This window comes from Gossypium hirsutum, chromosome D12 (assembly GCF_007990345.1).
Source record: "Gossypium hirsutum isolate 1008001.06 chromosome D12, Gossypium_hirsutum_v2.1, whole genome shotgun sequence".
In the NCBI taxonomy this organism is placed as follows: domain Eukaryota; kingdom Viridiplantae; phylum Streptophyta; class Magnoliopsida; order Malvales; family Malvaceae; genus Gossypium; species Gossypium hirsutum.
In genome coordinates this window covers 4,181,141-4,196,617 of record NC_053448.1, presented here as the reverse complement: position 1 = coordinate 4,196,617, position 15,477 = coordinate 4,181,141, and the positions used below count along the sequence as shown (strand labels likewise).

At 31.9% G+C, this 15,477-nt stretch overlaps 2 protein-coding genes and 1 long non-coding RNA gene across 5 annotated transcripts; 1 reads left to right on the top strand and 2 right to left on the bottom strand.

Moving 5' to 3' along the window:
• Positions 1 to 4,162: 4,162 nt before the first annotated feature.
• Positions 4,163 to 6,501, bottom strand: LOC107902029 (uncharacterized). Of its 2 annotated transcripts, none has more exons than XM_016828255.2 (2): positions 6,395 to 6,501; positions 4,163 to 5,361 (listed from the first exon to the last, which is right to left on the bottom strand). In XM_016828255.2, exon 2 carries the CDS (start codon positions 5,357 to 5,359, stop codon positions 4,409 to 4,411), a length of 951 nt encoding a protein of 316 aa, XP_016683744.1. In that variant the 5' UTR covers positions 5,360 to 5,361; positions 6,395 to 6,501; the 3' UTR covers positions 4,163 to 4,408. The 2 variants fall into 2 exon arrangements, with proteins under 2 accessions (XP_016683744.1, XP_016683743.1); XM_016828254.2 differs by having other exon boundaries at positions 6,320 to 6,493.
• A 205-nt stretch (positions 6,502 to 6,706) lies between these two features.
• LOC107902030 (uncharacterized) lies at positions 6,707 to 7,314 on the top strand. Its single transcript, XR_001685570.2, has 2 exons — positions 6,707 to 6,999; positions 7,086 to 7,314. It is a non-coding gene; the product is annotated as an uncharacterized lncRNA (long non-coding RNA).
• A 3,902-nt stretch (positions 7,315 to 11,216) lies between these two features.
• On the bottom strand, positions 11,217 to 13,921 carry LOC107902031 (endoglucanase 24). Of its 2 annotated transcripts, none has more exons than XM_016828256.2 (4): positions 13,226 to 13,921; positions 12,336 to 12,680; positions 12,096 to 12,257; positions 11,217 to 12,007 (listed from the first exon to the last, which is right to left on the bottom strand). In XM_016828256.2, the coding sequence occupies exons 1-4, from the start codon at positions 13,637 to 13,639 to the stop codon at positions 11,399 to 11,401; spliced, it is 1,530 nt and encodes a 509-aa protein (XP_016683745.1). In that variant the 5' UTR covers positions 13,640 to 13,921; the 3' UTR covers positions 11,217 to 11,398. The 2 variants fall into 2 exon arrangements, with proteins under 2 accessions (XP_016683745.1, XP_016683746.1); XM_016828257.2 differs by having other exon boundaries at positions 12,336 to 12,635; positions 13,226 to 13,918.
• Positions 13,922 to 15,477: the final 1,556 nt, after the last annotated feature.

Below are 15,477 nucleotides of genomic sequence, written 5' to 3'. Positions count from 1 at the left end.
GAAATAACTACTGCATGACTGATATGTGACACATAAAATGAAATTTAATGACAATAATAATTACATTTATTTGGAGTTTTTACTTTTTTTCTAAACTATATGCTCGATTTACTTTTTATTAGAGTTAAGATTATTTTGAATGATTTAAGAGGGACTGCATGCTTAAATCATTGCATGGTTTTCAGAAAGCTTTCAATTCCACAAAAATATCATCATTATTAAAGGAAGTCCGTATTAAAAAATTGTGCTTTGAGTTATACATGAAAATGGTTGAAGAAGAAAACAAGAGTTTGAAAAATCCAAAATAAAAGAGACTTGTTGTGTTAAAATAAAAGAAATAAAAAAAATAAGTTAAACTAAAAGTAATTGAACTTTTAGAATGCCAAAAAGATATTTCATGTCATCCCTAGTATATCAGTCATACATTAATTATTTTCTTACCTTATAAGAAAATAACACTGATAGTATATTAGAGTAATTTGTATAATGTTTGACAAGTTTAGGTAACAATTTCGACCAAAAAAATATAGCTATCAATTTTTTAAAAAAATATATCAAATTCAAGTATCAAATATTATATTTATCCAAAAGATAAATACATATAAATTGATTTTTCTTCTTGCACATTAAAATTGTAAATTATTATAACTAGGTATTAAGAATTTAACGTGGGTCAGGTGAATATATTGTCACATCTCGAAAATCAGGTTAGAAGAAATTGGATTAGTGAAACCAAGAGTGGTCACGTCTTGTTTCGAATTAAGATTGTGAAAATTATGTTAAATAATTTATTTTGATTTAGTGGTTAAGATATATGAGTAGTGTGTGTGAGGTTTTGAGTTTGAATCTTTTCCCTTAAATTTTTGTTTTTTTTGCCAAATCTCAATCTTTGAACATCTGATTTATAAATTATTTTCGCTTAACTAATGTTAAGATTGAGTCTGTTGGTTTAGTGGTAAAACTTTAACTTATCTTTTGGTTTTGTGTTTGAATCCCTGCATATGCAAAGTGAATTATTTTTTGTTTGAAACTCTGGGAAAAAATCTAATGGGTTTAGTTAATAAGAGTTAGTGGGGTAGTTTTAAAAAAAAGTTATGAGGGATTTTCCTAATTTTTCTCCCTCAACCGACTATCTCTCACTCTCCACTCGTCCATTTTCTTTTCTTCAGTTTTTTAATTATTCTTTTGCAACCTTTAATCTTTTCTTTCTGATCATTTATACGTGTTTTTCATTGTTATTCTGTTGTTTTTCGTGCTTAGTTTTTGGATTTTTTTCTTTGGTGAGCGATTTGGGCTTCTAAAATTGTGGTAAGTAACGTATAAGTATGGTGTTCTTTGCTATTGTTGTTATTAGTAAAAGAAAAAGGATGTTCTTTTGGTAAGGTTTTTATTCGAGGAATTCTTGTTGGTTCGATTGCGCTTTGATGATTTCTTTTGGAGGTTTCTGTTAAGGGAGGGTCGCGAGCTACATAAATCTCTTCCGACGAATTGAGTACCTTAGTAATTGCTTTCTAGGTAAGGGTTGATTTTTCTAGCATTTTTAGCTGAATGAATGTTTTGAGTTCGTTGAAATTGTATTAGATTACTTGATATTTTGGCGTTAATCAGTTCTTTTGGTGTTGTAATAGGAGTTGGCAGTGTTGCTTTTGAGTCGGCACCGAAAAACAATCAAGTATGTGTTTCTAAATCGAAACCCCTGCAAGTAAATCTGGAATATTTAGAAAAAAAACTCAAGAAATTCGAAATTGTTTCTCGTCACATGGCCGTGTGGTTGGCCATGTCGGACACACGAGCGTGTGAAATCACACAGGCAGGATAGGTAACCCTATGGGCCACATGGGCTAGTCATTTGGGTCGTGTAAATCCACTCAGGCATGTGGCCCATTTTTCTGGAATTTTTATTTAGGGCTGATTTAATCTACAATTCGTAATTAAACCCTTCGTGGGGTCCATTTTGCTTAAAAAATACCCAAAATAAGGTATATATGTTGTTACGTTCAGTATGTGAGTTACATGTATAATATATGTGTCAATAATTTTTGACAGCATGACTATTTTTGTAAAGCATGCGTGACATTAATATTCTATTCTGATATGATATCTGATTCAACTATGTGATATGTACGTATGTTATTATGATTTTGCACGTGCACTGGGGTGGGTTTTGATGATAGAGGAAGTGTTTCAGGCAGTATTATTGCAATTTTGGCGGTTAAACCGCAATGTATGTTTGGCAGCTTAGCTGCACCATTATGAGTGGCATACCACCACGACTCAGTGTGATTGGATGGATGGACTCATGTAGTCCTATTGGTGTGATTGGTTGGACGGAGTTGATGTATAGCGGATGGGGGTAGGATTTGTTCTGATATGATATGATATGACATGATATATGTTTCTGGTATTGTGTTATTTTGATTTGATATTTGTATGTGTGAACATTATAAGTAAAATTCTGTGTTGATATTTACATTTGTGTATGTTATTAGGAAATTTTGTTTTGTGGGCCGAGTCACACACCTGGCTTCTAGCTCACTCGTTTGTTAATACATTTCAGGTGAACTTTAGACTTAGGACCGGACGACTTGCGGGAGCTCGGATTGTTACCGGTTAAACATAAGTTGGTTTGTGTTTTAATTATTTTTGGACTATAAATTTGTTTTGGGCTTTGCTCTTTGGTTTTTACGTTGCTTGTTGGATTTTGATATTTTAACGTTAAACTGTAAAATCGCATGATTTACCAAACTAAAAATTCGATTTTCAAAATTAAAAATCTAGAAATTTTCGCTGCAAAGATTAAATAATCACTTAAGTGTTTTTCTGCAAAAATTAAATGGTTTTTAACAAATGTTTGCCTTGGTTTGGAAATGATCTGCCAACATTAGTATTTTTAAAACACACGATTTTGAATTCAAATTTTGGGTTTAAGATAAGTGATTATGGACTTAAGTTTTACTAAATATGAGAGTTTTGCCAAATTTTATGTTTTTGAAATCCACACTAAGTTTGATTAAATCGGAAGTTTTTAAACGAATTAATGTAATTCCTCAAGATCCAGTCATAACCTCTAGGCCCGGTTTGGGGTGTTACATATATAATTAATTATTGTTTAATAATATATTTTTGTAATTAAATTAATTAATTATTTTAAAATATAATTAAAATATATAAATAATAGGGAAAATTACACCCAAGATCACTAAACTATTCGAAAGTTTTCATTTAAGTCATTGAACTAGTCGAAAGTTTTTATTTAAGTCATTGGACTACTTAAGTTTTTTTCAAAAAAAAAAAGAAGAAGAAGAAACAAAGTCTGGCTAGAGAGCTCCCAAGTGATGATTCGACGATCGGTATAGTGGATTGGTACCCATCGACGTGTAGGAGAACATATCTTAGATGATATGTCTGTTAATGTTGAAGATTGGAGAAAAAAATCATTTGGATTTTGGTTAGCAAATTCATAACATTCAAAGTTGTTTTATGAAAAAAAAACTTAATTGTATAAGAGAAAGGGAAGTAGAGCTTTTGATTGGTGTAGGCGATGCAAACAGAGAAGGCCATGCAATAATAATTTTAACAGTCCAGTGACTTAAATGAATATTTTCGAATAGTTCAATGATCATTTTGTAACATTTTGAAGTTAAGTGACCAAAACGTAAGGTTACTAATAGTTTAGTGACCTTAAGTGTAATTTACCCTAAATATTATAATAGCAATAAAAATTAAATTGTAATTAAATAGTCGTAGATGAAAGAAGTAATCAATCTCTCTCGTTCTTTGCATATTTTCTTTGACGCCAAGATACAATCTTAAGCATATACTAACTGATTGTCGATTATCATCCGGGCTCTCCATAAATTATGGGAAGTCGGATATATTTTTTACTTTGTAGCCCTTTCAGAAAATAGCCAAGAAGAGATGGTTTGCTGAAACACTAGCATAACCCGACAACTACTTACTACTTAGCTCGTTTTAATAATAAGAGAGGAGTTTTTCCAACCCCATTATTCATAAATTGAGACACAAGTTTGCTGTCTACACTGGTACCACCCACACTAAATTATATTCTCATACATACATTACCATGTATAAGAACGTTGTTTTGCTCTGATGAACTAACCAGCCCCACACTAAATTATATTCTCATACATACATTACCATGTATAACGAAAAATGCTTCTTTGACAATTTAAGTACAAGGCCGGGATATAATCACTGAGTTTCATGTGTTACGGTGCGGGGGAGACCACCTGGTCTTCTTTGAAATCCTAACCAAAACAACGGGGCATCTTAAACTGACAAAGCAAAAAAACCCTTGTAAACCTCATCGGAAATGTCATAGGTTGCAACATAGTCAGTCTAGGCAATATATGACAAATCTACATATGTTTATGGACATAGAAATGAACTAAAACTTTTCAGCGTTTAAAGATAGATCTGCTGTTGAATCATCAAAAGGCAATGGCATTGATGGAAAGAAAGTTGTTGTCTCTGGAGCAACCTCGTTCAACTCTTTAATAAGATCATCTTCCTCATCCGGAATGTCCAAATCCCATACCCTGAAGATATCCACTGTTGATGAATTCATCTCTTCTGCAGATAAGCTTGATTTAACTCCTGAATCAGCAGCACTATCCTTTCTTTCATTCTCCTTGTAGGTGGGTCGGAAAGGATCTCCCCGAAACACTTCAGTGGAATCTTCCTGAAGAAATTGCAGCTCAGTACCAGTCCTCTTTTTGATAGGAATGTTGTTGGTGTTTATTCCATTGTCCCCATCTACTGGAATGTCCAAATCCCATACCCTGAAGATATCCGCTGTTGATGAATTCATCTCTTCTGCAGATAAGCTTGATTTAACTCCTGAATCAACAGCACTATCCTTTCTTTCATTCTCCTTGTAGGTGGGTTGGAAAGGATCTCCCCAAAACATTTCAGCGGAGTCTTCCTGAAGAAATTGCAGCTGGGTACCAGTCCTCTTTTTGATAGGAATGTTGTTGGTGTTTATTCCATTGTCTCCATCCACTGGAATGACAAGAAGATCTTCATCAGTTCTCCCTGAGTAATTGGCAGCCTCTGCCTCCTTGATGGCAGGAACTATACTGATTTCAGTTCCACTAAGAAAACCATTGCTTCCAGTTGCAGAAGAGTCAAGTGGCTCAGGTTGGTCACCAATGATCTCCAGCAAAACATCTTTGAAAGAAGACCAATTTCTTTCCAAAATTTCAGTATCTGTAACCAGACAAGAATTAACCCAAGCCAAATCCTCATCAGAAATCTTATCTCCCTGCTGAGTGGATTCCAAAGATTGAAGGATAATGGAGGAAGCCAAGCCCTCTCTTGTGTCATCTTCTACATCCATTGCTACAAAATTTACAGTCAAGTTGTAAACAATGTAAATAACAGTAACCAAAGACAGCACCATACGTGTCGAACTTTCATCAAACCAAACATACTTGCTTCAGGAGCAATGTAAAACAACTATAATGCTTTCACTCGGCAAATGTTGAATTTTATGCATCAGACAAACCGCATAAATGAACCAGGTTACATTATTATTTGGTTAATACACTCCAAGATAAATATATATATGTACTCATCCTGTACAATTCATGTTACTATGAAATGTTGAAAAGCAAAACTAACAAAATCGATTCCCCAATATAAGTTTTCATCTAACGATTCTCAGGACAAACAATTTAAGAATAAAAAATGGATATCATCAACTAAAACAGGTGGCATACACTTCTTCAATATTGCAATCTGAAGTTTTAAGTTTGATTTCAAATTTTCAACTAAAACAAGCAAATTATATGACATTGCAGCAATCTTCTCCAAACAATCATGGCCAAATAGTACCCAAGTGAGTCAAATTCTTAATGACAGATACCCTCAGCAGACGAACACAAATTCAAGCATAACCTTCTCCCCTTTTTCATGCCCAAGAACAAAAAGGAGTGACTAAAATAACCATATCTAAGAGCAGGAATCACACGAATCAAGTAACTTCTCGCATCAGCCATCACAACACCTTAAATAAAACTGAGATAATGTTGAAATTAAAACAGAAAGGTTTAAATTGATTTGCGAATTAACGATCAAACAAATAACTATAACAGCAAGAACTTGGAAGATATCTTTCGTGGCTTATAACAATGGGGATGAATCTTCCATAAAAAAATACAATGAAACATTAAAGAGCCATAACAAATTAATATAAAACCCTAAACCCTAAAGCCATGCATGAAATTTCCATGTCAAAAACACTGATGAAATGGGAAAAGAAAGTAAGAAGCAAAGGGAGAGAGGGAAGTATACATACCAAATCGAAAATATTAGCAAAAACTTAAACCCTAATTTGCATAAAAGAGAGTGGGAATTTATGTTGTAGACGTACTTAAAACTTGGAGGTGAACGGAAGAAGACTTGAATTTGAGGGAAAGCTACCACGATGATGGGAGGAGGCTTGTGTAAAAATTTTAAAATAGAAAAAATGGACCGAATTGGCCCATTAGATTGTTGGATTAAAAATCAGTATCAATTTAATTTCTAATAATTTATTTAATTAAATTAGATAGATTAGTCGAATCAAAAATTAATACTTTAATTATTTCCACTATGGTTCTAAAAATCTCTTATTTCAACACATAATTCTAATGAGAGACAAATATATTAACCATCTAGTCTCTCCATTTTGTAATCCTGAAGAGAACTTTTTGCCCAACTTTTGTCGCCAGCTGCGGCCACTCCCCTTTCTTCCTCCATTGTCTCTTTTCTTTCATCTCTTTTTTCTTCCCCTTTGGTCTCTTTTCCCTCTCTTCACCGGTGGGTCGCTGCCTCGTGAGACTCTTCCTTCACTCGTTGCCCGATGCTTTTCGATTGGTAGGGTGATCCCTGATCACCACCCATCGTTTTCTTTGTTTCCTCTAAACTCTCTTATTTTCTTCCCCTCCCATTCTTTTTTCCGATATTAGAGGACCTCGTTTTCTTGAGTCTGAGTGGGTATGTGTTCCGATTTCTCAAACCCTTAGTGACTCGTTTTTGATTAATTTGTTTCATTTTTGCAACTGTGCATCTGTTGGTTTTAGGTCCGCAATGCTGTTTCTATTACCACCGGAGCAAGGACCTAGAAAGGGGTTCAACGATTCAAGGTGTTTTGTTTGCTAGCAGCCTGAGTCTCAACAAATTAGTTTCGTCTGCAATATGGTTTGAGTCCTGCTTTGCTCTTAGTTAGATGGTAGTTTGCTCTTTTTTTATATGGTTTGACTATCTATCAAGCGTTCATACGGTATTCACTATAATTTCTATTAAAGTTTATTATACCTGTATTAGTTGCATTAAACGTTTGCTTTATATATTTTTTAAAATATTTTAGCCCAAAAATTAAAAAAGTATATAAAATTAATGAAAACTTATCACTTTCATTCCCAAAATTAAAAACAAATTCATTATGAAATATACTAGTTTTGTCCTTTATGTTGAAAACTTAACGATATAATAAAAACTAATTTTAATATGAGTCCTATTCAGGGTCTCTTTAGTAATGCTTAAAAAAAAATACTTCTAGCTCTAAAAATATTTTTAGAAGAAAATGTTAAACAAGCTGTTTTTAGCTAAAATATTTAGCTTTTCATAAGCTAAAATTTTTAATTTTTTCTCTGCCAAAAGTATTTTTGGTGCTTAATTACTTTTTTACCTTTCCAATAACATAGTACTTTCCTTTTTTTTTCTTAGTGCATAATTATAAATGTGTTAAAATTATTAATTAAAAATAAAAAAATATTTTTTAAAATACTAATTACAAATATTTAATGATTATATTTAAATATTTAAAATATAATTTATATATTCTAATTAAATTTTATAAATAATTAATATTTATTGCTTAAAAATATTTAAAATTTATATTTCATATACAACAAGTTATAATAATTTTTTTTATATTTTTACTAAAATATAATAATATTAACTAATTTAAATATTATTTAAATGCATATTTATTACTTGATAATAACATGCCTAAAATGGACATTTTATTTCTCAAAAGCACTTTTTGACAGCAATGCTAAACACTCAAATTTTAAACTAAACTTTTCAAAAGCACTTTTTCACAACACGTTTTAAAATTATTTTTTAAAAGCATTGTCAAACTAGCCCTCAATTAAATGGGAAAATTATCCTCCATATTCTAATTTAACAAAGGAGTATTATCAATTGGAAAGTAAAATTTTCATAGACATTAATAAGTGTCTCATTTATTTATTATTATTTTAACATTAATTTTAATATAAGTTCTTATAATATATATATTTTATATAATGTCTAGAATTATTTATAGTCTCTCCAATCTTTAAATAGAAAGATGATGCGTTTTAGCGCACACGAACTCATATCCTCCTGACAATAATATCAATGCCAATTGAACTAAAACACCTATCAAAATTCTAACACTGGTTCTAAATTATAGCAAAAAAATAATCCTTTAAAAAAATTAATTTAATTTAATCCTGTTGAAGTGGGGAAAATTATCATAGTAAATGAATGGCTTGAGCCCTAAGCCCCACCTAATGAAACCGGATAGAAGTCCAACTTGAGACTTGAATTAGAGTTTAGTGGGTTAGCCTTAACTTTGCTGTTTCCAAATTTATAAACATCATGAAGCCCATATTTTGAGAATTAGTAGGAGTGGACGTTCGATCGAATCAAATTGAGTAAAAAGAATTTTGAATTAATTAAGTTTATGAGTCTTATTTTATCATCTTAACTGGATTGAAAGTTTTTCGAATCGATTCTAGTGAAATGAAATTCCAGTTGAGTCAAATTGAGTGAAATTATTTGAGTTAAATTAAAAAATTAAACATGTCAAATTAAAATCTTGTTACAATATAATTAATTTCATGTTGAAACCATATATATTTTGAAAATTTTTCAAAGAAAAAAAAAGAACAATATACTTTAGTATGATAAACTTGAATTGTTAATTAACTTATTTAGATATTAAAATTACTGTTTTAGAAATTTTTAAAAATTTTAACTTTTTTTATATATTCTTTAGATTTTTTTTAAAGAAAAAGTATAACTTTTCGAAAATATAAATTTTGAAATTTTTATAAATATTTTCAATTTTAAAAATTATTTTGAAATTATTGTTGAGAGAGTGACCAATTTGCATAGTTTCAAAATTAACAGAAATCAAAGGGGTATTTGCACCAATTTGTTATTTGAATTATTCTAATTATTCAAGTTATTCGATTTGTAAAATTTAACTTAGCTCGAACTCAAAATTCAAATTACTTATTCAAATTAGCTAGAAAAAATTAAATAACTCAAAATTAAAAAAAATTGATTTTTTTAATCGAATCAAATCTTACTAACTCCTAAAAACTACCTACCAATGTTTTCTAACCAATTCTTTTATTTCTTTTATACAATTCCTATTAGTAATCATTCTTTGGATAATACATTCATTAAACCCATATCTTTTTAATTGCTTCAATACCATTGATATTACTTTAATATCCTTTAATTTTTGTTTACTTATATAATCATTACTAACCCTTTGTATTGAATTTTTAACTTCTAATTCCAGTTCTAACCCCTTCCTTCCTCCTTTCAAAATGGTAAATTTACTCCTTTAATCTCTTCAAAATTTATGAAATTATAAATAATATAATGATAAAATTGTACATTAACCCAAAATTTTATTATTAATTTTTGCCCCCTAAAGCAATATCTCCTGCCCCTTATAAAAAAAACTCGACTCAAACTGGAATAAATAAGAAAACTCACACGTCTACCTAGGATGAGATTCAAACATCAAATTCAAAATTCCCTACTCTTCAACTTTACCATCAAATCAAAACCTAGTTTGCTTAATTTCACTTTGTTTAAAAAAAATACACACCCAAAATTATTTAGTAATTTTGTATAAATTCTCATGGTTCCACAATCAAGCATATAAAAATTTAGTTTGCCTGCTGGTTTCAACAAGCTTCCTCACCATTCACCATTTTCATGTATGAAAATGAAAACAGCTGTAATTACATAAATAAATAACTACGTAACATGCGATCTAAACTTATCTGAGCAACAAGTGAGTCCCTCACCCTCGTGATTCTATATTGGCAAGCATGTGATTAGTCATTAATCATCTGTTTTATATAATAAGATCATCACATGTTCCTCTTTAATACAAGCAATCATTCATTAACAACTAAAATTCTGACATGTATAGAATGAAGAATGTTTCATTAATGGAGTTCAAAGTTTTAATTTGGTTGTCTCATCGGTTCCAGTTTTACACTTAGGACAAGATTTGTTGTTTCTAAATTGCAACCCAAAAAAATGGACTTGAACCAACATTTAAATTAATTGAAACCTGTCTGGCTAAAACAAAATCATTTGGTAAATAAAAGACAATGATTAACCAAAAAGAAAACAAGGCCCCCTACCATTATTATTGAGAAAACATGTAAAGACAGAAATTAGGTAACATTGTCACAGGTATTTCGACCATACCATCACATGTCTACCCGATGGAGATGGGACCTTTGATTAGGATTAACTTCCTAAAAGACTGAGAGCTACATAATAATGAGGAAATGCAACGCTATGTATTACGGATCTACACGGTGTGCTTGTTTTCTGCCGGCAAGGCTGTGAGACCATTTAAGATGGCAGGTAAGACTATTGGAGTAAAAAGAGAAAGGGAAACATGAATATGGGCCGATGGGGATGATAATCAGTCTTCGATTGTACATAAATCATGGTAGGTGACACATAAAATCAATGCCCCAACTGCTGTAGGACAGGGACAAAAAGATGGTTGGTTCATTACAATATGTTATATATCTACACTTGGAAGTCCATGCGGTAGGTTAATCTTAGATGGAGCCAGCCGGATCATTACATCTGATCCAATTCGAATATATAAATGTTTTTAAAGTATGGAATGCAAAAATATTGATACATGAGTTAATTTTGTTTTTAAAAAGGAAATATGAGCATACGTAAGAATTTTGGGGGATTAATTAGTAGGAGGAACTCTTTCATTAATCAGCTTTTGATGTTCCCAAGTATCCTACAAAGTTTTGTTATGCCAACCAATTAGGTGGTCCAATGGTCTTACTCACATCTCATTTTCAATTCACAAAAAGAAACCCTATATTCACAAATTTAGCTTCATGTCTAATTTATGAATAAAATGTAAAGATTCTTTCTAGAAAAATCACAAGGAGTTCTTGTGATTCAATATTTAAAATTATAACAATAGTAGTAATAATAAGAAAAGATGGTGAACTGGCTTAGCCTCTTCCCTCTTTTGCTTCACTCAAGATGAGAGACCTTTTTCCAGCTTCTAAAAAGATCATGAAATATGTACAAAATGTAGTTGGATTTGGTGCTAACTAGGATTGGGATTGGCTGCAAAGTAAGCTAAAGCACCAACAAATGGTGCATTGATGTAAGTAGTGGGCTCTGATTTCCTAAAATCAGCTCTATCATCGCCATAAACATCATCTTCTCCAGGCCCTCCCACTATTGCACCAACCAAAACATTCGGGTTAGGGTTGGTTGAATTAAAATAAATGGAACCGTCCTTGCAAGCAATGAACCCAGGATGATCTTTAACCGAGGGTAGTGAAGAGCCACGATGATGAATCCGTTGCGGGAAATAGTTGCTATAACCAACCATGTACGATAATCCCATCGGGTTCTCACCTAAGATGTAATCAACTTGTTTCTTTGCTTGCATCCGAAGCAAAACCGGAGACACGAATTCGTTCCCGCAGTTTACGGTTTGTGAAGTCCGATCGAGGTATTTAGCGTAAACGAGGAGGATGAATGAAATGGTGGTAGCATGTTGTAAATTGCTGCCTCCGGGCTTGTAGATGAGGCCGCCAGGGGTATACTCGATATGGGATGAAGATGAATCGGGGATTAATGTGCACATGAAGCTATCAGCTGAGGCTTTGTATGATTCAAGAGTGTACATGTTTCCATCTAGCACTTCCTGAAAACAGGGGAACACCCTAATTCAACATACAAACTACTGATTCAATGCTTGAAACTTGAAAGAAAGAAAGAAACTGAGGGTTAACCTTGGAGACAAGAACGTTTAATCCAGCATGCTTATTGTCCCACCCAAATTCATTAATATTGTCATCAGCACCAAGGGTTTTCCCATTGTTTTCCAAGTAACTAAGGTAGGAATTGTCTTGTGAAGCCCTTCTTAACCATGCTGCTCCCCATAGCAATTCATCCTATGTAAATCACATAATCAAATTAAGCCAATTCGAATCTATTTTTGCTAATGTTTCTTTTAAATTATTTCTACTTACTTGGTATCCGCTAAAATCACAGTAAAATGGGCAGGCACCGTCCCTAATGTGAGCATTGTCACTATAAGCACCTCTAAAATTATCGGCAAATTGGAAAACCTGAACAGCATTCCGTAACAACGTATCCGCATATCCTGCGTCTACTGATCTGAACGCCATTGATGAAGCTGCGAGAGCGGCCGCCGTTTCACCTGCCACATCGGAAGCTGGGTTCGGTGCATCCACAGCGTAAACAGACCGGGCCGTGTCCATATCCTCCGGTCTTTCCCAACAGCTATGGTCTATATTTGGATCCCCAACCTTAAGTGGTAGCATAGAGCGCGTGAGAGACGCTACACATCCTATCTATATGGAACATCAAGGACGATGGGGACCGATAAACTTGACCCATCCAATTCAATGTCTTTAAAAAAGAAAAAAAGCTTAAAAAAGGAGACAGTGGTCTTAGATTCCAACTTAGCATTAACAGTACACCCCAGCATCAAATATTAAACATCATCATCTAATTTCTTTATTTGTAATTATAGAGACGCACGTGATCTAATCTATCTTTTATATATTTTACTAAAAAAATAAGCATTAGTTTTTTTTGTCTTTTCAACAGTTAAAACAAACATGGAATTCGATGTTTAATCTAATCTATCTTTCCCAAACTCGAGTTTTTGTTTTCTAAAGAGTAATACCGGCTCCCATGATCTACAACCAAATGCGCATCCCAAGAAAGAAAAAAGTGAGATTTGCAGAGGGAAATTTGGTTTGAAAACGACAACCATGATTGGAGCCATTACCTACGTAAATGGCAGTGAACTGAAGTTTCCATATTGCCCTAGCCCAAACAGAAAGGACATAGGCAGGCACTGGCAGAACAATAAAATTTAGGTGATTAATACCTGAACGAAAATCCGGTTAGGCTGAGACACAGTTTTGAGTAAATAATCAGTGGCCCAACGAATCGCCACAAGCGCATTCCTCAGCTCATTCGGCGGCATTAAATCTCCGAACTCAATCACACTCCAGGCCAACATTGTGGTGGTGAACGCCATCGGGAACCCGAACTTGACATTGTCACCGGCGTCGTAGTATCCGCCGGTTAAGTCCGTGTTGTACATCCACCCATCGCTCAATCCCGAGTTACCCCTCCATCCTATACGTTGATCTTGTGGCAAAAAACCCGAGCGTTGGCCTTCGAAAAACAGAATGGATTTCGACAGTGCGTCGGCGTAGTCAAGGTAGCTGGATTCAACCAAAGGGGAAAACCCATGGAAAAAAATAAGATAAAGGAAAAGAAGAGATGAGGGTCTCATGGCTTGGAAGTGGAACTGTGGTGGTGGTTCTTCCCTTTGGGGTTGGTTTTGTGCTTTATTTTATAATGCCAAATAGTAGCATTAGTAGGAAGGGTGGATTCACGAGGGTGAGTGAAGCAGCGCCGACACTGATTTGGGGTTTTGTCAGTGACGTTTCACATGCCCATCACAAAACGTGAGGAGTGTATCAATTTGCTTGTAAACTTAAAAGGCCAAAAGCAGACCATGAAGGTCCCTTTTTTAATCAGTTTGAAGGATGTTTGCAACACCCGACGGTTTAATATTTCTTTAACTGCTAACTGCATTAATTTAAGGCCTTCTTTGGTGGCTGCCTCCACAATGTTTATTACTATTTTTATTTTAAATTTATTATAAAATCTTCTTCATAATTTTTTAAAGGCTTATGTATAAGAAAATATGAAAAAAATTCTAGATTAAATTTATATAAATTAAGTCTATCATTAATAAAGAAATTTAATAAAGTCCTGTTAACAATTTTCATCATTAACCATATTTACTATTAAAAATTTAACGAATTAATATACAGTAGCTTTTAATTTAATCTAATATTTTCTCATAAAAATATTAAAAATATATAAAAAAAGAAAAGTATAAAAATTATAAAAAATTAAAAATATTTTTTAAAAATACTATTAAAATTAACATATACTTATAAATATTATTAAAAATCTAGTAAACTTTAATAAATTATAAAAAATTAATAAAAAATTTAAAATTTCATAAAAACGTTTAAAATTCTTAAAACAATTATAATAAATCATAAAAATATTTAAAATATTAAAATTGATATAAATGTATAAAAATTATAAAAAAAATCATAAAACTTGAACTATATCGGATTAGTCAGTCAAATCGGCTTAGACCGAAATCGACTAGGGTACTAGTCTTGAAAAAGCCATTAGATTGGTTGACTTGAGAGCCGAACGATTGAACTATTTTTTTTAATTTTTTTATGTTTTAATCTTTTATTTAATTAAACTAAACTAATTGGTCGAACTGACAAACTAGTGGTCTGACCGGCTCGATCACCGATCTTATACCAGAAATACTTAATTTTGATTTTTTTCATTAATTTTATAAATTTTAATTATCTAACTATTAGCATATGTCAATATGAAATATTCTAACTAAGGTTTTCAAAATCGGACCAATGGTTGAACCGATCAGGTTATCAGTTTATCAATTCAACTGGTTCATCCAATTTAATTAAATAAATATCAAAAAATAAAAAAATTGGTTCAACTGCTCGTCTCCCAGGTTAATCAATTTAATGACTTTCTTCGAACTAGTACACTTGTCGATTTCAGTTAAACTAGTCTGACCGATTGATTCGATCCTATTTATGTTTTTATGACTTTTTTTTATATATTTATATAAGTTTATATCGATTTTAATATTTTGAATAACTTTTATAATTTTCAATTATTTTTTTTTATTTTTTATAAGTTTTTAAGAATTTTTATACGTTTTTTATAATATTTTAAATATGTTTTATTAATTTTATAAAATTTTATAACTATTAACATTTTTATAATCTTATATTAATTATAATAATATTTTAATATTTAATAATTTTTATAATTTTGTCCTGATATTTTATCTATTTTTATGGGAAAAATATTATATTAAACCAGAAGCTACAACATGTCATTGTCTAATTGGTTCGTCAATTTTTTTTAACGGAAACCGTTAACGAAAGAACTTAATTAATTTTTTTTATTAACGGTAGGGACTTAATTGGGCGTGAATTCAACACAAGGACTTAATTAATTTTTTCATAGTTTATTAAAGGCTTTTTAATATAAAAGCTTTTTTCT